We start from the raw sequence: 24,796 nt of genomic DNA on the forward strand, positions 1-24,796 counted from the left end.
ATAGTTAGAGAGAAGCATTGATCAGCTGCCTCCTGCACACTCCCCACTGGGGATATGCCTGCAACCAAGGTACATGCCCTTGACCGGAATCGAACCTGGGACCCTTGAGTCCGCAGGCCGACGCTCTATCCACTGAGCCAAACCGGTTAGAGCTACAAACCGCCTTTAGAAGTCTCAGCGCAGCCCAGGCCGGGTGTTCAGTTGGTTAGAGCATCGTTCCCAAGCCCTACAGGGGTGTGTGTCTGTCTCTTGTCTCTGTTTCTGTCTCTCTGTCTCTCTTTAAAATAAATAAAATTTAAAAATATTGGTGCAGATAACGGAAGGCTTTCAGGCGGTTCCGCACGTGTGCGTGCCCAAGGCTAAGCGCAGGACTTCAAAACGTGTGCCTGCCTCCCCTCCCCCACTGGAGGAAGACTTGGCGGGGGCCCCTGCACATGCGCGAACGCAGCCCCCCTCCCCCTCCCCGTGTCTCCTGGCAACAGGACGCCAGTCTTGGCCTCGGCACTGCGGAGGTCGCAATGGACCAGCCAGATAAGGCGGTCACTTCTACCCCAGTAAGGGAAGACTTGGGGCATGGCGGTTCAGTGGTCCTGGCCTCGGTACTGCCTACTGCCGTTCCCTCTGACGCGCCCAACTACGGGTCCCCTTCGCCCCTCTCTTCCGCCAAAATGCCACCTCTAGTCCCAGGCCTTTGCACCCCTCCTGTTCTATCTCCTCTCTCTTCTTGCCACCTTGTAGTCCTGTCTTCTGACCTTTGAGTTCTACTTCATTTTATTTCCTCTGCCCTTGCTACTCCCTCCTCCCGATTGCCCTTTGTTGTCTGTATCTTCCCTCTTCTTCCCTACTACTAATGCTTTAATAGAGTGGTTAGATTTCTTTCATTTTCCTCTAACGAGAGAATGTTTCTGTTGTTGTTTTCAGTCTATGAACACGTTTTTGAGTTTAGTACTTATAAAATATTTTAAACTACCTTTGTTTAGTTTTTAAATTTGGGCTAAGGATGTTTAGCCTATCTTTTGTAAAGTGATTCATCCTAAAGCGAATTTGAAGTGGTAGATGGGTGGAGTTTAGATCACCTGCCTTGAGCAAAACAAAGCAGCAGCTGCCAGTCACTTTCTTTTGGATATATATCATGTTTACTTTTCTCTTGTCCTTCCCAACTCATTTTCCTGGCCCAGGTAGAGGTAGGAGACCTGTCTTGACATGCCTGGGAAAGTTCGATTTCTGTGACTATAAATGTGCAACAGAGAACTTTCAATATAAATCTAACAAAGGCAATAGATCAGAAGAAATTCAGATTAGTGTGTATGAAACAAGGCCTTTCTTAGAGAAGTGCACATATTACATAGTAAAACTAAAGCCAGGGGTACTCATAAGTAGAATAGATATAAATTGCTAGACAGGAACAATGAATTATATCAGTTTTGCTAATTTGATTGTTTATTATTTTTAATGTATTGTGTTTGAGATAACCGATATTTTGTACTAATAACAAAAACATTATAAGTGAAAGTAGAAATCAATATTTTAATGATTTTACTTAGTGGGAATAACACAGAAGAAAACACTGAACAATTGTGTTCTGTTAACAGTGAAACTGAATCAATGTGGAAAAATAAAAGGGTATAGAGTACTTATTATGGAAGACAAGAGTGTCCTTGGAAACTGAAGAATACCAAAATAATCTGCTTCTTAACTTGGCAGATGAGATGTTAAAAATAAAAGCTATCATTTATTATTGAGCACTGGTTGTGGGTGCAAGTATTTATATGTACAACTAGAGGTCCGGTGCACAGAATTCGTGCATGGGGATAAGGGGAGTGGTCCCTGAACCCGGCATGAACCCTCTTGCAATCTGGGATCGGGCCTAAACTGGCAGTCGGATATCCCTCTCGCAATCCGGGACCACTGACTCCCAACTGCTTGCCTGCCTGCCTGCCTGCCTGATCGCCCCTAACCATTCGCCTGCCTGCCTGATTGCCCCTAACTGCTCTGCCTGCCTGCCTGATCGCCCTTAACTGCTCACCTGCCTGCCTGATCACCCCTAACCCTCTCTGCCTTGGCCCCCGCCACCCTGGCTTAGTCCATTATGACGTCCCGAAGGTCGTTTGGCTGTCTGGTCTAATTAACATATTACGCTTTTATTATTATAGATGCCTTATGCTCGTGCCAACCCCTGATGTCTTATTTTTTTATTTAAATTCTTTATTGTTGAAAGTATTACATATGCCTCCTTTTTCCCCCATTTACCTCTCCCTAGCCGCTCCCACTCCCCAGCACATGCCCTCACCCCCCTACTGTCTATGTCCATCCCTGATGCCTTATTTTTATCCTCCTAAGAGGAAGTGTGGGCTCATAAGGGCCAAAGTAATTTGCCTAGTGCTCTTTAGCTAGTTAGTGGCAGAGCTGGAGTTCAAGCCCAAGTTTGTCTGGCTCCTCTATCAGTCTGACTCTTCAGTGTGACAGCTAGCTGGACAAGCTGAGAGAACTAGCTAAATCATATTTATGATATATATTTTTTTAATGTGTGTGAGCCTAGGAAATAGAAATTGGCAATGTTTGCCATAGCTCCAGGAATTTGTATCTCAATATCACATTAATCTGATGACTACACATTTTGACCTTGAATTCCCAGCACAAACACCTGAGCCACACATATTTTTTTAGGGTAAAACATTCAAGCAGTTTTTATTCATTAATACTCACAAATGCACATAGCAGCTTCATTAGAGATTTCAATTTTCCTCTTCAGCTTGAATGTGGAGTACTAGGAGAGCCCTTTGCATGTCAGGGTACAGGAAGCAGAGATTACCCCTGCATTGCTGCCTACATTTACCTGCTGGAAGTAAAAATTAAGTGGAAATGATCGTCACATCTATTTCCTCTCTTCCTTTTGAATGGACACAACATAGCAACAGACCTGAAATTACAGTCACCAAACAAACTCAAGATAACTGTTCACTTTCATTGACAAATACAGCGCTGAGGGCATTGTCTACGAATTGGGACCTCATCAAAGAGGAAGGGGTGGAAGCTCATTTCCTTATTTCTTTCTTTTAAATGTAGGTTTTCTAACGCCTCTAAAACACCTAAGGGAATAATATTACACAGCTCTTGGCATCAAAATGTGCCATGTCCCCCAGGTTATCCTCATCTGAGGATGAGCTCTCTTTACCCACTAAAGTGGACAGAAGGACTGAACCAGAAATCTTAATAACAATTACAATAATACAATTTTGATTTACATAACTCCTTTCTTCCCAAGAACACCAAATTTTGTCACATCTAATTATCCTTATGGCACCTCTGTCACATGGGGATGTTTATTGTTCTAATTTTCCCAAAGGGAATTTAGATATTTAAAAAGCACTTAAAATAATAAAATAGCAATTTAAAGAACTATTACAGGCAAAATGGATAACAGTGTTTTTATTTGAATTCAGACTGATAAATTTGGTGCAGGTATTAACTAATTTAAGTAAATATTTTATAAGTTATGTCTGACTTCCAGGGATCACCTCTCAAATGAATAAGCATATTTTATGTTTGTTAATAGAAACCAATCCGGAAGCGATCATCTTTTGAAAGAGAAGGATGGTGGAGAGTAGCGTTAACAGTATGTACATTTTCATTCATATTATTCTTTTTTTTTTAATATTTTTTTTTATTGATTTTTTACAGAGAGGAAGGGAGAGAGATAGTTAGAAACATCGATGAGAGAGAAACATCGATCAGCTGCCTCCTGCACACTTCCCACTGGGGATGTGCCCGCAACCCAGGTACATGCCCTTGACCGGAATCGAACCTGGGACCCCTCAGTCCGCAGGCCAACGCTCCATCCACTGAGCCAAACCGGTTTCGGCCATTCATATTATTCTTATTCCCATTAACATTTGATTAAGTCAGTCTTACCGTTTAAATCACTAACAATTCGTAAGAAAACAGTAGGCTTTATTTCATCCTTATAATTTTAGCATCAGCATGTGAATGAGAAACTAAAATTTCAATTTAAAAGCTTGGAAAAGTAAATCAACTCTAGAAATCTATTCGTGTCACAAAATATCAAGGTAAGATCCACCTAGTTTATGAACTTGGTAAGAGGACACAAGAAAGATAAGGCCTACATTCCTGAGAGGTTTTGGGGTTTCAGTTCTTATCTTACTTAGCACAGAGCCTATGATAACTTTTATTAGTTAACATGGTCAGCAGATGAAAGCAAGGTAGTAAAATGACCAGAAGATGCCCCTCTCAGGAGACGACATTTCTATATTGCAGAAATGTTTCCCATCCACACCCTGCAATAACAGAAGGGCCCCATGGGCCAAATCCTTCTTGGAATTGAACTCATTGTAACGGTGGAACTGAGCTGAGTACTCAGTGGAAAGGTGGACACAAAAGCAGCAGTGACTAACCCTTCAGGTTTGGCCGTGTAGCTACATTGCGGTTGGGATTTGAAAGTACCCAACCCCTTATTGGACTAATTAGACAAAATGCTCTGCCAATTCGTCCTCCGCCTCCTGTTATTATCCTGTAGCTTGCCATTTAAGGGCTAGACAGAAGCATGTAGCATCTACGAAGCAGAAGTAGGAGAACGTTTATTTAGCCGAGAAACTAAATTTCAGGTCTCACTAGAGGCCTGAAATTTATAACCAAGTTGAATCTCAAGTTTAAGTACCTGCGAAGCGACTTTTTAAGAAAAAACTTCAACGATAGCCATAACCCATTGGCTATTACTCAGCAGCTGTCTCAGAAAGGAAATAACCATGATTCTCTTAAACTGTTGTTCTGCCCAGAGTGTTTACTGTATTTTAATAGAATTTCATTAAACTGTAAAACTAAGAGATGCTGCTTAGGCATGACCCTTTCAAGAATGCTGCTGTTGGAGATGTTGCTGGTTTACACACTGATGTGAAAAATGATGTCAATTTTCCACAGAATACTCCTATCCCTGGCACTTACCACTTGAAAACGTTTATTGAAGAATCCCTATTAAATCCAGTGGCAGCAACTTACAATTTTAAAAATGAAGGAAGGAAAAAACCACCTCTTGTGCAAAGAAACAATCCAGTTGTAACGGACCTTCCCCCGTACATGCCTCCCGGCTTCTTGGACTTGTTGAAGAAGCAAGCAGCCACTTACTCATTTAAAGACCAACCGCGGTCAAGCCCCAGCTCCTTGGTTTACAAAGATCAGGTAAAGCCCTACCAGCAGCTGGGTTTTTGTGGGAAAGCTACCAAGAGCCCCGAGGAAAATAGTCTATATAACTTCGAGTGTGTCTCCCCAGGGACAAAGTAACAATCTTTAGGATGCCTTATTTTCTGCAGAAATCAAACAAGGGCTGCCTAATTTGCAAATATGTCCTGCAAGATTTTTGAGGCCTCCTTAACCTAAGGAGAGGACTCGGGAGGGGGGCCTGGCGGAGGATTGTTCTCTCTGGAGGGAATCTTGGCAGGATTCCCCCAACTGGGGGAGCCTCTGGGATCTTATCTGTGGTTGGCCCATGCTTTTGGTCTTTTCAAGCAGTTTACACAGTGTACCCTTTTTTTTAAAATAAAGATTAAACAAAATATTTTTATTGATTTCAGAGAGGAAGGGAGAGGGAGAGAGAGAGACAGAAACATCAATGATGAGAGAGAATCATTGATTTGGCTGCCTCCTGCACCCCCCACACTGGGAATATAGCCCACAACCTGAGCATGTGCCCTGACGGGGAATCGAACCGTGACCTCCTGGTTTACAGGTTGACGCTTAACCATTGAGCCATGCCAGCCGGACTGTACTCTCTTCCTTTAAAAAGAAAACTCTGCCTTTCAGTGAGTGAGTGCCCTTATTAGAGCGTGAACATAACCATATGCCACAGGGAAGCTTTTCCCAAAATTTCTTGTAGAAATGAGCACGGTGGTACCAGGAAGGTAAGATTCTACTCTCAAGTCCACCAGTTCATTCATAACATCGATAATAATTGCTATGCTTATGGCTCTGTGCCAGGCTCTGTGAATGGAAGATGTCCCTGACTTGCAAATATTTAAGTAACAATGCAAGAGCAAATATATCAAATGCTGAGATAAATCATCAGTTTCCTGATGATGATAAATAGTGTAGCAGGAAATCCCAGAAGAGAGTTCAGTGTAGGCTGGATTGAAAAGTTGGAAGGTTCCCTGGATGAAGTAGGACTCAAACTAGACCTTGAATAATACATGGCACTTATGTGGTTCTTAATAGTTTACTGTGAACTTCTACATATATTCTATTAGCGGTTCTTCCCAGGCATTCTGAAATAGGCAGAACAGATGTTAGCTCCATTTTACATGCACATAAACTGAGGTGAATAGAGACTAAGTAACTTGTTCAGTGGCAGAGGAGTACTTTTAACTGAGGGCTTCTGATCCCCAATTTGGCGCTCTTTCCAAACTACCTTGGGCCTCTGGCCATGAATAAGGGGCAGGGTTTGGATGGGTGGAACCCAGAGCTGTGTCTCCAGGGAGGGGCACAGCACTGTCAAGGCCTCTTCCAAGGACTGAGTTGTGACTTGGACTTTGTTACTTGGGACTTTGGGCTTTAATATCTCCCATTTATAAGGAAGCTAGTAATAGTATTAGTTTTCACAACCCTATCAGAGTGTTGCTGAGCAGAAATGCATTGTAACTGGAAGTTGAATTAAATACAGTGGTTGTAGCGATTATTAGGATGAACGAGAATTTTTCCCTGGGATGAGCGCATGTTGTACGCAACCTGTAAACCCATCTTATTGTTTTGCAAATTATAGCTTTGGAATAGGACAGAACGATAAAAGTTCACTGGGTAAGTCTTATCCTATTCACTTCAGTGGATGAATACAAACACTAAAATTTACTTAGTCTTTTATGGCTTGGTATCAGGTCACCATGCTTCATGTGAAATAATTTGGCCACATCCAGGGCAAAACCATTCTTCCTTATTCTCCACCACCATTTACTTCCCTTCTGCTTCATCTTGTCTTGCTTTTAGGGGTTTCTGGGGGGTATACCAAGGCTCATTGTTGAAGAGAAAACACAGAAGGTTGGTATTAGGCAAAATTTAAGGCTTTAAAAGACCAAAAGAATTTGGCTTACCCACAGGGGTGGACAAAACCTTCTGAAAACATATTTTTCCTGTTTCTTTTCTTTCTCCTCTCTCTCCTCACCTCCCACAAAGGATTGAGCTCCAGAAACTGGGAGAATTACATGTTTTCCTAATTTTCTGTTTCAAAGGTCTATGACAGTATGTTCACAGAAGGAGAGCTACCCAGATGTAACATTGTTTACTCACCAAGAAAACTCATAATTCTGGTTTTTTAATGGCAGAATTCAGTAAAATAATAATTCAAATAATTTGAGGTAGATATAGAATATATTATTATTACTTATTAAGATAGAACAACATTCTCTCAAGCTTCAGAATTTTTAATAGAATATTCACTTTATACCTCATTAAGGCTGTTTATTATTTGTAAGAAAGTTTTTACTATTTTTGTTCGAAAGCACGTAACTCAACTAGAGAACCTGTATCAAAGAATCCTATCATATACTAGAGGCCCGGTGCATGAAATTCATGCACTGTGGGGGAGGGAAGCGCTCAGCCTGGCCTGTGCCCTCTTGCAGTCTGGGAGCCCCATGATTAATCACCCTGCAGAGGGAGGCCCCGCCCACTTACCGCAGAACAGCTTGCCAGGTAGCCAGGGCCTGCCTCTGAGGGGCGATCATGGGGCAATGGCAGGGCCCCCAACCAATCACATCACACCCTCCTTGATGGGCCTGGTGCCAGTGGGTGTCATAGTGTGGTCGTCCAGACCGTTGTTCCGCTGTTTGGCCATTAAGTCAATTTGCATATTATGCTTTTATTATTATAGATATATTTGAATGTGTGTGTGTGTGTGTGTGTGTGTGTGTGGGTGTGTATGTGTATAAGGGGGTGGGGGTAGTAAAGGATAAAGGGGGCCAAATATATGGGGACAGAAGATTATTTGTCTATGGGTGGTGGGCACATAATACAATATACAGATTATATATCATAGAAATCTACACTTGAAACCTATATAATCCGTTTAATCAATGTCACCCCAATAAATTTAGTTGATAAAAAAGAGTATTTGAGATGGCCCTAAATTTTTTAAAATAAATTTTTCTTATCAGAGAATTAATACATTTTTATTGTAGAATTATACATACAAAAGTGGGACCATCTCTCTCCATATACACAGCTTGTGACCTGCTTCTCCCAGTGTTGCTGTCATCCACTAACCCCAGGGTTACTCCCACTTATTTCTGGATGATTTTAACTCCCTTCTCTCCCTGCCTCCCTTGCCACTACTGTCATCATTTCAGTACACATGCAGATGACCTTCCAACAATCTCCCTTCTCAGTTTCTTGAACTCTCCTCTACCTCAGCTACTCACTCCTTGAATTTTTTCAAGACCAATAATTTCAACCCTGCATATCTCAACTGCATGCACCCCACTCTGACCACTCCTAATGTTCAGCCTCACTCACTCTAGTGTCCCCACCCCCCTCCCCCCAATTTTTCTGTTCCCCACAATCTATAATCCATTGACCCTACTTGCAAAGCTTAAATCCCATAGTCATCAGAGTTACTCTCAGCATACGCCCTCAATTACCTTGCTCCTGATGGCGTATCTCACTTGTTTGTCAAAGCCACAAACCTGGGTGAATCTAACTCTCTGGGGACTTTGTACCTGCATCCATGTTTCGGAATGACTGGCCTCATTTTATAGTCTTCACCTCACATGGGCACTGGCTGGACTTCCCTAGTCTGTTTACCTCCCACTCTCCTGGGTGGCTTTATTTCACATCTCTCCTTTCCAAATCCCTGACACCTCCACCTCAATCCTCCTCCTTATTTTTTCTTCTCAGCCTTTTTTTCAGGTTCAGCCCCTTCTCCCTGACCTCTTGTGGGAGTGCCCCAGGCCCCCAGACCTCTTCCTCCTCTACACTTGCTCCCTCTACACTCACTCCCCTGGTGATCTCATTTTAGGCTTTGAACACCATCCCTTTATGATCTCCAAATTATATCTCCTGCCCAGACTTCTCTCTTGAATTCCAGACTTGTATATCCAACTGCTTTTTCTTTCTTTCTTTTTTTTTTTTAACTTCTCTACTTATATGTCTAATTCAGGGTTTCTCAACTTTGGCGCGATTGACGTTTTGGAAGGAATAATTCTTTGTTGTGGGGAACTGTTCTGTGCTTTGTAGCATGTTTAGCAGCATTCCTGGATAATTGATGCCATTAGCTAATTAGATGCCAATAGCAGTCCCCCTCTCAGTTGTAACAACCAAAACTGCCTCCAGACATTGCCAAATGTCCCCCGGGGCGGTACCCCCCTCCTGATTGGGAACCAATGGGTTTAAGTCTTTGCAATAGTGGGTGTGACCTCTGAGTGGTCGTTCTCAGAGTCAGCAGTTCTGTTGGGAACTGGCTTTATTCCAGACCTCCTCTTTTACTCCTCCCTCTCCCTCTCTTTCTGCCCGACTGGCCTCCTGGAAGCTTCCTGACTTGGCCACTCCCATCTCAGGGTCTTTGCACCGGATCTTGCCAGCTCATTGACCTTTGTTAGCTGTGTTTATAGCTGTGATAAAGATATCTCTGAAATCATGTTAATCTGAAAGTGCTCCACGGTACCACCAAAGGGATTTTCAACAGGATGGTTTTTCATTGAGCAAGGTATTAACTGGGCTGGCAAGTGCTACTGTAAGGAACTCAAGACTTAAATGCTGAGATAATAAAGAGCAAAACATAGGTAAGATGGAGCAATTCATTGTACCAACACCATTTAAATTAAAAAAGTGACCCTAAAAATGGGCTCATTTAGCAGATATTTTTGAAACTGAATTTTCAAAGAACAAGTGTCACATGCAAATATGTCAAGAAAATGGCAAATAAAAATGGACTTTGAAAGATGATTACAGAAAATTTATCTCAGGGATTGGGACCCACTGTAATTCTTAGTTCATTTGGAGCTGATAAAGACTCTAAGGTACTGGTAAATTTACAAATAATATCAGTGCTACCTGCTTTATTTCCAGTTTTGTTTACCTTGCCTCCTTAACTCTTTCCTGCTTAAGCCTTTTCCGCTGAGATGAAGCTCACCATTTCAGCTCCAAGGATGTCAGGAGTACATAGCAGTGTTTGAATAGAATATCTCCTAGGATAAACCAAATAGTCTTAAGTGACTCTACAAAGTTGTACAGTATATGATTTTGTCTATATGGAAGACTGAATAAAATCAGATATTGGATAACCTAAAAAAATAAAAAGAACAATATAATTGGTCATTAAGCAGGCTTCTTTTTGAGAAGGTCCTATATTGTTTTTCTCTCATTCCATAAAGAAGTCTGAGCAGTGAGTCAGTGATACTTCCATACGACACAAAAGACTTTACTTCTCAGAGAAAAGATACACTTGAATTTCTGCCAATAGTACCTACAAAGTATTGCACCTGCCAGCCCTTCGGCTGCATTCACCTTATGATCATTCTGACAGGGCTTGAACACATCGAAAAAATCTGTTTCCTTCTGTCCCACCTATTTATGGATTTGGTTCTCAAAATGTTGTCATACCAAGAGCCTAATAAGTAGGGTTGGATTTTTTCACTTATTCTGACCTTGATGGTGTTGGTACAACAGAACTGAATGAAGTATCCACACTAATATCATCCTGTCATATTGTATGGCTACAAGCTATTGCAAGATTTCTGAGTGCCTAATCTACATGGACTGAAACATTAACTAGAATCAGGTATTTTTCTGAGCACATTTTCTAGATTCTTTGTGCCTCATTACAAATGAAGAAGTGACATGCATCTGTAGGAATTAGGAAAATACATATGTATATTAAAAATCTCCAAGGACAGTGGAGCCACTCAGAATAGTTTGCAATAATGTGCAGAGAAACAATCTTTTACATAAGGCAGCTGACTATTCACAACTTTATGGAAAAAAAGCCCTCTCTCAGTAATATTAAATAGCAAAGAATGGCCAAGCCAAGTAAAGTAAGACAAATACAGAAGTTACAGGGAACCAATATTCCTTTCTAATCTAGTACTGCCTGAGTTTTTCCATAAGTACTTTTTTTTATAGAAACTTATAAACAGCTGTTTAAGGGTGTTTTTTTTCTTCTTCACTTTTCAATTCTCTTTCTTCTTCTGAGTATGTGTGTATATGTACATAAGAGAGTAAGCGAGCATGTGAGAGCAAGCATATAAAGGATTACATGCATTATTTAAAGTAAATAGAAAGCAAACACCCATATAACCATCATCAAAGTCAAGAAATAGGATGTTGCAGCCCCAAAAGCCCCCTGCTTAAAATACATTTTCCTGCTTCCACACTAGAATAATAAATAATACCCTTGTTTCCTGGGTGTTTATTTAATGTCAAGTGAACAATGAACAAGGCACAGGTGCATCAGGACAATGTGTGCATTTTATCATAAAATTTGTATTTACTGCTATTGTCAGTGTATCAACAACATCTGCCTATACACTCAAAATGGGTACTAATATGTGAATGAAAGCAACAGGGTGAGCTGTATTATCTGAGCTTCCATGGGGCATAGAATGCCAGCATATGGATGCCTTATTCTGAAGGCCTGGGGTGGGGGTGGGGGGTGGAGGGGATGGGCAGCGGGGGCAAGCTAGAAGAGGTCAGTGGGGACATATGTAATACTTTCAACAATAAAGATTTAAAGATAAAATTTAAAAAGGCAGCATTGCATTTTAAAATCTGATTTTAAAATAACAGAGGGTAGGGAGTAGATTGCTCACTTTGGGAAGGATTCTTCCTAGGATTTTATAATATAATTGCTTCCTACCAGCTCCTTCAGTAGGAGCTCTGGAGGTTGGGTCCGTCTTCCTGGCTCCTCATTCGGCTTCCTCCTCTCCGTCCCTTCCTGTACATATCCCAAGCTCTGTGCTTTCCAGGTCCTTCTACTCCCTGACTCGTGCGCCTCTGAGCTAAATCCATAACCCAGGGATGATGCAGCTACCAGGCAGTTTTGCAGCAAGTTTGACAATGGGCAGAGAGACAGTCTCTTCTGCAATGTTTCTCCTTAGAATACCTTCCTGGCTCCCCTCTAGGAAGTTCCTCTTCCTTAAAACCCTCAAATCTCTCTGTCTTTACCACCTTCAGATCACCCAGTTGGGTTTATTTATCTCCCCCCAGTTTTACAGATGTATAATTGACAAAATTATATGTATTTGGGGTTACAACATGATGATTTGATTGTGAATATATTGTGAAATGGTTGCCACAATCAAGTTGATTACCATATCCACCACCTAACATTGTTATCTTTATGTGTATGGATGAGAACATATAAGCTCTATTCTCTTAGCAAGTTTCAAGTATACGAATACAGTATTATTAACTATTGTTACCATGCTGTGCCTTGTATCCCCAGAACTTATTTAGCTTATAACTGAAATTTTGTACCAACCCCCCATCTCAACCCCAGCCCCGGGCAACCACCATTCTGCCCCCCGCACCCCCCCCCCCCCCCCCACCCCCAGCAGGCAACTACCATTCTATTCCTTCAGGAGTACAGGCTTTCTAGTCACGAGTACAGGCTTTCTAGTACAGGCTTTCTGGATTCCACATATAAGTGATACAAAACAGTATTTGTCTTTCTCTGTCTGGCTTATTTCACTTAGCATTATGCATGTTGTTGCAAAAGGCAGGATTTCCTTCCTTTTTTATGCTGAATTATCGAAATATATTTTTCAGTTATTTATATATCACATTTTCTTTTCCATTCATGCATCAAGGAACACTTAGGTTGTTTACATAGCTTAGCCATTGTGAATAATGCTGCACTGAGCGTGGGAGTTCAGATGTCTCTTCCAGATACTGATTTTGTTTCCTTTGGATATATACTCTGAAGTGGAATTGCAAGATCGTATGGTAGTTCTAGTTTTAATATTTCAAGGGAACCTTTTTTTCATAATGTCTGTACCATTTTACATTTCCACCAACAGTGCACAGGGGTTCCCTTTTCTCTACACCCTCACCAATACTAGTTATCGCTTGTCTTTTTTATAATAGCTATCCTAACAGTTGTGAGGTGACATCACATTGTGGTTTTGATTTGCATTCCTTGATGATTAGTGGTGTTTGAGCATCTTTTCATGTAACTGTTGGGTATTTGTATGTTTTCTTTGAAAAAAATATCTATTCAGGTCTTTTGCCCAATTTAATCGGATTATTTTTTGGTTATTGGGTTGTTTGAGTTCCTTATATATTTTAGACATTAAAACCTTATCAGATGCATGGTTTGTAAATACTTTCTCCCATTGCTTACGTTGCCTTTTTACTTTGTTGATTGTTTATGCAGAAGCTTGGCTATGCAGAAGCTTTTCAGTTTGATGTCTTCCTATACTTTATTTTTGCTTTTGATGCATTAGCATTATTTTCCTCTTTTTAGTGTCATATTAAAAAAAATTATTGCTAAGACTAATGTCAAAGAGTTTTCCCTATGTTTTCTTCTAGGAGTTTAGTGGCTTCAAGTTTTACACTTAAGTATTCAGTCCTTCTTGAGTCAGTTTTTATGAGTGATATAAGATAGGAATTTAATTTTATTCTTTTACATGAGGATATCCTGTTTTCCCAATACAATTTATTGAAGAGACTATTCTTTCCCACATGGTGAATTCTCCGTGCCCTTGCCAAGATAAGTTGATTGTGTATGCATGGATGTTTCTTTGGGGGTGGGGGGGGGGCTTTCAATCTGTTTCATTGGTCTATGTATTTGTTTTTATGCTAATACCATACTGTTTTTATGATTATAGTTTTGTAATATAGTTTGAAATCAGGAAATGTGATGCCTTCAGCTTTTTTTTTTTCTTTCTCAAGATTGCTTTGACTTTAAGCTCTTTTGTGGTTCCATATAAATTTTTAGGATTGTTTTTCTGTATCTGTGAAACATGCTATTGGAATTTTTTAAAATATATTTTTATTGATTTCAGAGAGGAAGGGAGAGGGAGAGAGAGATAAAAACATCAATGATGAGAGAGAATCATTGATTGGCTGCCTCCTGCACCCCCCACACTGGGGATTGAGCCCACAACCTAGGCATGTGCCCTGACTGGGAATCGAACGGTGACTTCCTGGTTCATGGGTTGATGCTCAAGCACTGAGCCACACTGATTGGGTGCTATTGGAATTTTTATAGGGATGTTATTGAGTTTATACATTGCTTTGAGTAGTATTAATTCTTCTCATCCATGAGCATGGGGATATCTTTCCATTTATTTGTATCTACTTCTTTTTTAAAATATGTTTTTATTGATTTTTTTAGAAAGAGGAAGGGAAAGAAACATTGATGAGAGAAGAACATCATCAATTGACTGCCTCCTGGCCGCACCCTCACTGGGGATCGAGCCTGCAACCTGGGCATTTGCCCTAACCAGGAATTGAACCAACAATATGTTGTTCCTGAGTTGATGCTCAACCACTGGGCCACACTGGCTGGGCTTCAATTTCTTTCTTATAGTTTTCAGTGTACAGATCTTTCATTGCCTTAGTTAAATTTATTTCTTAGTGTTTTATTGTGTTTGATTCTATTGCAAATGAGAAGGTTTTCTTAATTTCTTGTTCAGATACCTGCAACTTGACTAAATTTATTGATTTGTTCTAAGAGTTTTTGAAATGTGAATATCTGTGAAATGTTTTGAAGCTCCACCTTTGAAAATATGCCATTTCCACTGTTAAAATAAAGAATAAATTACATAATGTTGTATGCTCATAAAATAAATGACAGATAATAAGATAAAGTGAGTTTAAGACCTGTATTAATCTATTATTGGTGTCCTGTCCATTCTGTATAGTCAGTTAAGCTTTCACCAGGACAATACAATGTACTTCCTCCACCAGTTCCCAAGTATCCTTCCAGGTAATTATACACTTATTAAGTTACCTTTAATCATTTACTAATGCCTTTCTATATATAGACTTAACAATCAATACTAATGGCTTTTAAACCTCATTTATGCCCATTATGATTAGCATTCTTAAATATTTAATGAGAGATAGGGAATAAATTAACAAAGATCCTCACATTAAAAAATAAATTTAGGAAATCATATCTATTTTTTTAATATAGGAGCTTCGTATTTCGTTCTACAGTTCAAAGATTTCCATCAGCCTACTTCATTCCTGTAAGTACATTGTAGACATTTAACTCATGGTGAATTTGATGTTTAAAATATGCAATGATTCCTTTTGATATATCATGATTAACATTTTGCTCATTGGAGTAGATAAGCAATGAATGATTATATCATTGATTTTAAATATACATAAAGTATATCCGAAGCAATGCTAGGGATTTCAAATGCAAGTTAGCTATTTGTGTCAATTTCCTTTTTTAGATCTTCACTCCCATCACCTCAGTGAGGTCATCCCTAGTCTCCTGTGCAGAATTTCCTGTCCCCTTCCTCTATTTATTTTTCTCCATGGCACTCATCACTGGCTGGTACACTGACTACATTAAAGTTTGACCTATCCTGTTTTTATCTGTCTCCCTTACTAGAATGTAAGTTTCATGAAGGTGGGGATAGTTGTTTGTTTTTGTCCTGTATACCCAGTACCTAGAAAAATGACTGACACCTAGTATTTGTTGAATTAACTAAGTAATAAAGCTCATTCTACTAGCAACAAAAAGAAAAAGTATCTCTAGGTTCTTTTCTTTAAAAAATGTGAAAATGTTTTCTTGTTTCTAAAAATTTCCAAATACATATACATGAATTATGATAAAAATGAACTCTTTTAGCTAAGTAACCAGTAGAATGCCAAAAAATAAATAATTATAAAAACTTTAGAAAGATAAGAAAATATGAAATTGTTTTGAAACAATGTGATGGGCTATAGCTATTTATTTGTAACTAGAAACTTGGGGGTAGGGGGAAGAGGCATAGAGAAAACATCTAAAAAGTAATTAAGATAACTGAACCAAGCTCCGAAACAGACACTAGGATATAGAAGACTTATATATTTGAGAAAGATGATAGGAGAAATCCATAGGGAAAGGAAGAGACATTTTGTGTTAGGCAATTGTTAAATGACTTGGAAAAAACATGTTAGAGTCTTTCTACCACATATTAAAATAAATTCCATATTGATTAAATAATTAAATAATTTTGAAACCATAAAACCAGGAGAAAATATATTAGCATATATCTAATTTTAGGATAAGGCAGATTTTCTGACATAATAGCATGGATGAAGTACAAAGGAAAAGAAATATATCAGATTATATAACATTTTAATATATTTGTTATATATTTTAGAAAACAAACTGTAAACAAGTTAATAGGTAAATGCCAATTAGAAATTATGTTCAATATGCATGGCAGATAAAGAGTTACTGGTGACCTTATCTAAAATTCTCTTAATCTCTGGGAAAAACACCAGTAGATTGTAAAACAGATAAAGCCACAAATAGATAATTCATAAAGCAAGAAACTCAGATATCCAACAAAGGTAACAAAGTTTTGATGTCACTAACACTAAAGTATGAGAAACTAAAAGGCTGATTGAAAACTTGCTGTATGTGGGTGGTGTGATGGACTAAATAATGGCTCCCAAAGATGTCCAAATCCCCAGAATCTGTGAATATTACCGTATAGGGCATAAACTTTGCACATATGATTATGTTAAGGATCTTGAGATGGAGAAATTATCCTGATTATCTCGTGGGCCCTAAATGCAATCACAAGTATCCTTATAAAAGGTAGGCAGAGGGAGATTTGAGGAAAGAGAAGAAAGCAATGTGACCATGGAGGCAGAGATTGACGTGATGTGGCTACAAGCCAAGGAAGGCAGCCGCCACCAGAAACTAGAAGAGGCAGAGAATGGATTCTCCCCTGGAGTCTCCAGAGGTAACAAGGCCCTGCCACACCTTGCCTTTGGCCCAGGGAAACTGATTTTGGATATCTGGCCTCCAGAACTTTGAGAGAATAAAATTCTGTTGTTTTAAGCCACCAGATAGATGGTAATTTGTTGCAGCAACCACCAGAAACTAATAAGGTGGGGATTGTTTCCAGGTGGATTTCACAGTAGATGGATGTGATGAGGACCTGGCTTTTAATTTTGGTAGACCAAATTGCTTATGTCTGTAGGCCTTTTCTCTTGGACCCATCAGTTGCTTCAAAATGACTCCTTAGCCGCCTGCCTGAGGTGTAAGCCAGTTGCCAGTTCTCACCATTTGTAAGGTTTCGTTCACTCAATTCCTGTCTTCAGTAAAGGCCCCTGTCCTCACAGTGCCTGGGGCTCCTGAGTCCAGATCTCTGGCACAGTCTCCCCATAAATGAAACCTTCTGTTTCCTACAGGGATGTGGGATGGGTAGCTACCTGACTGCTGGGGATGAGGTAGAGGGACTTGGGAGAAAATGATCAACAAATCCTGTTTTCAGCTCCACGCTCACCTCCATCTCACAGGTGCCTGATGCCTAAAATTTCTGAGCTTCTTTTAGGTTCTGCGGAGCAAATCAGCCTGCTCCACGTCAGGTTCTATTCCTCCTAACTGCTTCACACCTTCGAAAATATGTTATCTCTGTTGGCCATTGTCTCTTCTCTTGGCTCTCTGTGTGTGTACATGTGTGTACAGGTGTGTATGTGTGTGGGGAAGGAGATAGTTATAAATGCACTGTGCAGTCGGCTTTGGCAGCAAGCAGTTGAGACACCAGTTTTTTCCCCACTGGGTGGTATTGTATTTCCTTTGAATTACACATTTTAAATGGATGCCATGAGTTAATAAGGATGTGTTTATACTCTTCGTAAAGAGAAATGCAATTAAAACAATTTATTAACAAGTTAGGTTAGGCATCCTGCAAGATAAGCGGCCTGGTTTGGGAAATGGCATAAGGCAATGGATTCTGACAAGTTTTGCCTTTGTACTCATTGCTTTTATGGAGGATAAGATTTTTGGGGGGGGGAAATGGAGATCACCATTTTCATTGATATCACCTCATCCATTCCATTTTATGTATAAAAGTGATTCACTGATTTGGAACATCCTGTCCTTCAACCAGGTGAAAAGATTACTAAAATATTCTAAGATAAAGAAGTAGCCCAGGGCTGTGATTCATGTCTGTCCTAAACATGCATTCCCAGAGCAGACTTACGGGTTTGGTTTAGAGCCACAAATTTGTAAACTCAGAGAGTAAACTCCTTCGATCCCAGCAGTGGGAGATGTGCTTGTTCTTGAGATAAATGCACTAATCCTTAGGCCATTATAAGCCTTTATCTGAAAAACTCATTTGATTGACTTTATCATTCAGTTTAATGGTTTTAAAAATTAAAATCATAGTCACAGAACTGTTAAGGGCTCTTAGAACCGAAAGAAACTTTATAAATCTACTACTACTGCTGAGGTCGGTTTGAACGATAATGCATCGAGTGTTTTCTGGTGCCTGGCACGGTGCTCTGTGACAGACATATCCTGTTTCATTTAATTCTCACAGCAACTTGATGGGGTGGTATTTATTATCTCTATTTGATAAATTGGGAAATGGAAGTTAATTGTCTGAGTTCACACAGTTATTAGGAGGTATAGAGGGAGGCAGGATAGTACGAAGCTAGGAAAACTTCTTGGCAAGTGGAATGGGGAAAATGAGACAGCTTAACAAACTGACCGAGCAATTTACAGCAATTTACAGCCAGATACCGCCGCAGGGATAACATCTAGGCCTCAGTTGTATTTCAGCTCTAGGCCCAGAAAAGTAGCGAAACCAGGTGGGCGACTCTAGGACCAGCAGCAATGACCAATGACCCCCAGCGCTGGTGCTGACCACTCAGTAGAGCCCATGAGCCTGAAAGAGCACACCTGGAAAACTGATGAATGTTCTGCTGAAAGCCTCCCTTGAGACCTCCCCTAAGATTCTCACTTGCAAGGGAGAGATAAAAACCCTAAAGACAAAAAACCCAGTGCTCACTTTCCCTCCCGGGAGCACACCCATGCCTTTGCTCTGGCCCACCTTCTTCCCCCACAAACACGCATCTCCTTAACTCTCAGGGACCCCACAAGACTTGTAACCAGGGAAGCAGCAGCAGCTCGCCCTGGACTAATCCCCTGACCCTATCTCCAGGGCTCTTTTCTCTGACTTCCCAGTGAGCTAAAGCAGCCCAACTTAGCTCTCCTGTTGCTTCTTCTATGCTAAGGCCTTCCTTGTTTCACTGTCCCCAACTTTAATAAATGTATCCTCAAAGTCACTTGGACTTGTCATATGAAATCTTTCCTGCACAAAGTCAAGAACCCACACACTACCTGCCGGCCCTTGGCAAACCAGCTCAGGGCCAGATCCCCTGAACTGTAACAGGCCCACTGTACAGCAGGATGAGAGAGAAAACAATCCACACTAAGAAAGAAACTGGAAGAACTCCAGAAAGAATGTTCCTACAGGAAAAAGCACTCAAGAACAATTAAGAAAATATGTATAGCAAAATATGCAAGTGAAAAAACAAGTCACCAATTAACTCCAGGTAAAACAAAAGACTGTCCAAACAAGAAATCATGTTATGTACGTTGGCTCTGCAAGTATTTAAGAAACATTTTAGAAGTATTTAGAAACAGTTATTTAAGAAACATTGATTTAAAATGTACTTTTTGATTGGAAGAGCAGGAGAAAGAGCGAGAGATATTTCTTCATTTATTCTAAGAAGTCATCAATAGATAATGGCTAAAATGTCAACTAAGAAATAACAAAATGCACATACTATTTAGTGATAAGAAAATAATTGTCAGAAGAATAGCCAAGACTTAAAAATAGTTGTCTTAGGCCTATTCAAAGACATGTGTGCCTAAGACATGTGTATGAAAGATGTTTCTAAGAGTGCTAGTTTTGTAAATGAATCAGTCTAGTTTATTCTAATTAATACTGTGCTGCATGTATGCTCTTAAAAATATGAAACAGCTCTGGCCAGTGTGGCTCAGTTGGTTGGTCCAACTGAGCTCCAACCAACTGAGCTACATTGGTTAGGACTTGACATTTTGATTCTGAAAAAAATTTGTGATGGCCCAGCCCGTGTGGCATAGTGGTTGAATGTCAACCTATGAACCAGGAGGTCACAGTTCAATTCCCAGTCAGGGCATATGCTTGGTTTGTGAGCTCTATCCCCAGTGTGGGGTGTGCAGGAGGCAGCCAATCAGTGATTCTCTCTCATCATTGATGTGTGTTTTTTTTTAAAAATATATTTTATTGATTTTTTATAGAGAGGAAGGGAGAGAGATAGATAGTTAGAAACATCGATGGGAGAGAAACATCCATCAGCTGCCTCCTGCACATCTCCCACTGGGGATGTGCCCGCAACCCAGGTACATGCCCTTGACTGGAATCGAACCTGGGACCTTTCAGTCCGCAGGCCGACGCTCTATCCACTGAGCCAAACCGGTTTCGGCCATCATTGATTTTTTTTTTTTAAATATATTTTTTATTGATTTTTTACAGAGAGGAAGGGAGAGAGATAGAGAGCTAGAAACATCGATGAGAGAGAAACATCGATCAGCTGCCTCCTGCACATCTCCCACTGGAGATGTGCCCGCAACCCAGGTACATGCCCTTGACCAGAATCAAACCTGGGACCCTTCAGTCCGCAGGCCGACGCTCTATCCACCGAGCCAAACCGGTTTCGGCCATCATTGATGTTTTTTATCTCTCCCTCTCCCTTCCTCTCTGAAATCAATAAAAATATATTTAAAAGAAAAAGAAAAAGAAAAAAAATGTGTGACTAATTCTTCCGAGGTGTGTTTTGTGTATAGTTGCCTGGTAAGGTCGTGGTGTCATTTGAGCCCTATTGACTTGGGACAGGTTGTCTCATTGTTGCTATACCTGAAACCTACAATCACCAGAAATCTGACCTGTGGATCTGGTGCAACATAGTACGGCCTAGAGACATTCACCGAGTCACTTTAAACCGTTTTGAGAACGAGCAGGTTATAAAAGATGGATACATACAGGTGCATATCTCATCTTCCTTTCTTTCCATCATCTATGAAAACTAGCTCATTGAAATTTAATCATTTATGCATAAAATCTCCAGGAGCAGTCTATTAAAAAAGGACTAGATGACCATGTAAAGGCATAGCAGATTACTACACGATTTGTCAGTCATAAAAAGTACATTAACTTTTAATCTGAAAATCCTCTAGGATCCTAGGTGCCTCTTAGGAGTCTTTTTCACTTGTTAAAAAACACAGCCTTCTTGTTTGTCAGGGATTCAGTTGTTGAATTACATTTTGTCCCTGAAGTGTAGGTGGCTCTCGGCAGAAGCAGTTGGTGAGGGATTTGTCTGGTTGGAAAACAGTTTTTAATCTTCAAATTACCAATGTAAGGTGGTGTACTTATTGGCTATTTCAGTTATTGATCAGCATAATTGCTTTGCCCATAAGAAAGACTAAGTATTTGGGGACAGATGCCAGAGCACATGTTCTACCATAAGTAAAAAGGGCCTTTTTGCACCTACAGAAAAAAATTGTATCCGGAACTTCTACAGCCACCATCCCCTCTTAGCACCTTTATAATGATCAAGCCCCACAAATGCCAAGACCCAGAGGTCCAGTCCTCATAGCAGGACTTTTTTATTTTTATTTTTTAAAGAGAGAAAGCAAACTGTAACAAATCTTAGTCATTCTTATGCAATCAGATTGAACAAAATAAAGCTTGTCACTTGTGGATTTTCTTCTCTTGCCCTCCCTTTAATTAAACTGCTTTCAGAAATGACCCCAAAAATCTCCCGATCTACCAACAAATTACATAAATGTTCCCTACTGAATGTCTTTGAAAATGTCAGTAAGAAGGATATCAGATATTCTGCATAATTTCTTTGAACATATAGGGGCCACAAGTGATGTTATTTATTTATTTATTTATTTATTTATTTATTTATTTATGTATAATCCTCACTCGAGAATATGTTTGATTGACTTTTAGAGAGAGAGGGGGAGAGAGAGGAGAGAGAAACATTGATTCATTGATTGGTTGTTTCCCCTATGCACCAACCAGGGATTGAACCTGCAACCTAGGTCTGTGCCCTGACCAGGAATCGAACCCACAATCTTTTTGGTGTATGGGATGACATTCTATCCATCTGAGCCACTCAAATGGGGCTGGTGATGTGATTTAGAAGAGTAAGGAAGATTTTATTTTTATTTTTCTAAATCTTTTTTTTTCTCTCCAATATCTACTTGGCAGTGGTGAACTGTAGAGACTTGGTACTGATCTTATCTAATTGCTGGTGGGAGTATACACTAACACAATCCCTTGAAAAACAGTTTCACAGTATGTGTTGAGCTATAAAAACTATATCTTTTAGCCCACCAATTCCATTTGGAGAAAATCCTTCTAATGTAATAATATTATATGCAGAACTATTCATCTATACAAAGATATCATCAAGGGATTATGTATAATAGTAAGATAGCAACAGCCACAATTTAGTATCAAATAGAAGGGAAATAATTTTTTAAAAAAATATATTTTATTGATTTTTTTACAGAGAGGAAGGGAGAGGGATAAAGAGCTAGAAACATTGATGAGAGAGAAACATTGATCAGCTACCTCCTGCACACCCCCCACTGGGGATGTGCCCTCAACCAAGGTACATGCCCTTGACCGGAATCGAACCTGGGACCTTTCAGTCCGTAGGCTGACGCTCTATCCACTGAGCCAAACCGGTTAGGGCTAGAAGGGAAATAATTAAAAAAGAATTTTGTGTATACACTTAAAGGAATATTTTACAATCATTGAAACAATTGTTAAAATCATGAAATAGCAGCAAAAATGATTGTGATCTAAAATATAATGAGAAATTCAGGATACAGATTGGTGTGTATATTATGATTAAAATAATATAAGAAAAAATATGAGTATAACAAACAGGAAATGCACCAAAATGCTATTGGTGGCTATGCTGAGGTGCTGTGATTAAGGGTAGTTGTTTACTTTGTTTCTCTCTTTCCATTTCTTTTATAATTTTTCAAAACCCAATTTTTAAAAAATCAGGAAGTAGACAATGTTTGAGGAAAAGAGCCATCAAAGTGGTCAACATAAAAATATTTTGTTACTAAAATAAAAATAGTGCCACTTACTACTACTTAATTGGGAATCAGTCGGTCATATGATTCTGGGCTTCCAGTGATTTGCTGAGCAGATTCTTTAGTTATTATTTCTCACAGTTGTACGTAAAGTGAAAAATGAGATGTGCACATCTTTCCTGATGGTAGGAATAAAATCTTACAATGTCAAATGAAAATGGGGTGTGTTTTTTTTACTTGATTTCAGAAATATTTTATGATGTTTTTGTACTTCTTAAAATCTGACAAGCCTATAAAGAATAAGGCATTATGTGATTTGTCTGTTTTAGTCATGTTTAATAGTAGAGGTTTGAAAAGGGATATGGTATCTGTGGCATAATCTTTGCATTAAAACTAGCATTCTTTCAGCTGTTTTTGCATTGAAGGAATTAGTTTAATTAAAAACTAAGCTGATAAAGGGAAACAAAAGCGAAAATAAACAAATGAGACTTCATCAAACTAAAAAACTTCTGCACAGCGAAGGAAGCCATCAAACAGACAAAAAGATGACCTACTGAATGGGACAAGATATTCACAAATGATACATCTGATCAAAGAGTTGATATCTAAAATATATAGGGAACTCATTCAACTCAATAACAAAAAAATAAACTACCCGATAAAAAAATGGGCAGGGGATATGAAGAGAGATTTCTCCAAAGAGGACATAGAGATAGCCTTATTAAAAGATGCTCAACCTCATCAATCATCAGGGAAATGCAAACCAAACCACAATGAGATACCACCTCACTCCAGCTAAGATGGCTATTATAAAGTCAACAAATAACATGTGTTGTCAAGGATGTGGAGTAAAGGGAACCTTTGTGCACTGTTGATGGGTCTGCAAATTGATGGAGCCACTATGGAAACAGTAGGAAGATTCCTAAAAAAAATAAAAATAGATCTAACATGTGACCCAACAATTCCACTTCTGGGTATTTATCTGAAGAAAAGAAAAAAACTAATTCAAAAAGAAGTATGCACCCTATATTCATTGCAGCATTATTTATAAAACTCAAGATACGGAATCAACCTAAGTGCCCATCGATAGATAAAGGGATAAAGAAGATTTAGTATATACATACAATGGGATATTTTGCAACAATTAAAGAAAGAATGAAATCTTGTCATTTGTGATAACATGGATGGATCTAGATGATATTATGCTAAGTGAAATAAGTCAGACAGAGAAAGACAAATACTGTATAATTTCACTTATATGTGGAATCTAAAAAAACCCAACAACAAACAAACAAGACAAAAAAACCCCTCATAAACAGAGATCAAAGGGATGGTTGGCAGAGCGGGGTTAGAGGATGGGTGAAAAAGGTGAAGGGGACTATAGTCAAAATATTGTGATAAGTTTACATGGTGACAGATGACTACTGGACTTAGTATGGTGATCACATTGTAGGGTATAAAAATGTTGAATCACTATATTATATACCTGAAACTAATATAACTAATCTAATATTGTATACTAACTATACTTAAAAAATGAACTTCAAAAAGAAACTAAGCTGATAATTTAAAATTTCATGAAGAGCAGAAAAATAATTAATAAACTTGGTCAGACTGCATAATGCCAAACACGAATTGAATGGAATCTGAAAGTTAAGATAATGAAAACAGGACTCAGTGTCCTCAAAGATGAGTTCGGTTGTAGGTAACATTTTTGGAAAAATACAAGCTTTCAGA

General features: G+C 39.3%; 1 protein-coding gene across 1 annotated transcript in view; it reads left to right on the forward strand.

Moving 5' to 3' along the window:
• Positions 1-518: 518 nt before the first annotated feature.
• STPG4 (sperm-tail PG-rich repeat containing 4) overlaps positions 519-24,796 on the forward strand; it is a gene marked incomplete at both ends in the record, with an annotated part of 35,996 nt that continues 11,718 nt past the window's right edge. Inside the window, 5 exons of the mRNA XM_081100783.1 lie at positions 519-554; positions 3,557-3,616; positions 4,936-5,193; positions 14,856-14,920; positions 15,131-15,185. Coding sequence (XP_080956909.1) covers positions 519-554; positions 3,557-3,616; positions 4,936-5,193; positions 14,856-14,920; positions 15,131-15,185 — 474 coding nt within the window. The remainder of the gene's footprint in view (positions 555-3,556; positions 3,617-4,935; positions 5,194-14,855; positions 14,921-15,130; positions 15,186-24,796) is intronic.

Source organism: Myotis nattereri (genome assembly GCF_964212035.1).
Source record: "Myotis nattereri genome assembly, chromosome: 10".
Lineage (NCBI taxonomy): Eukaryota > Metazoa > Chordata > Mammalia > Chiroptera > Vespertilionidae > Myotis > Myotis nattereri.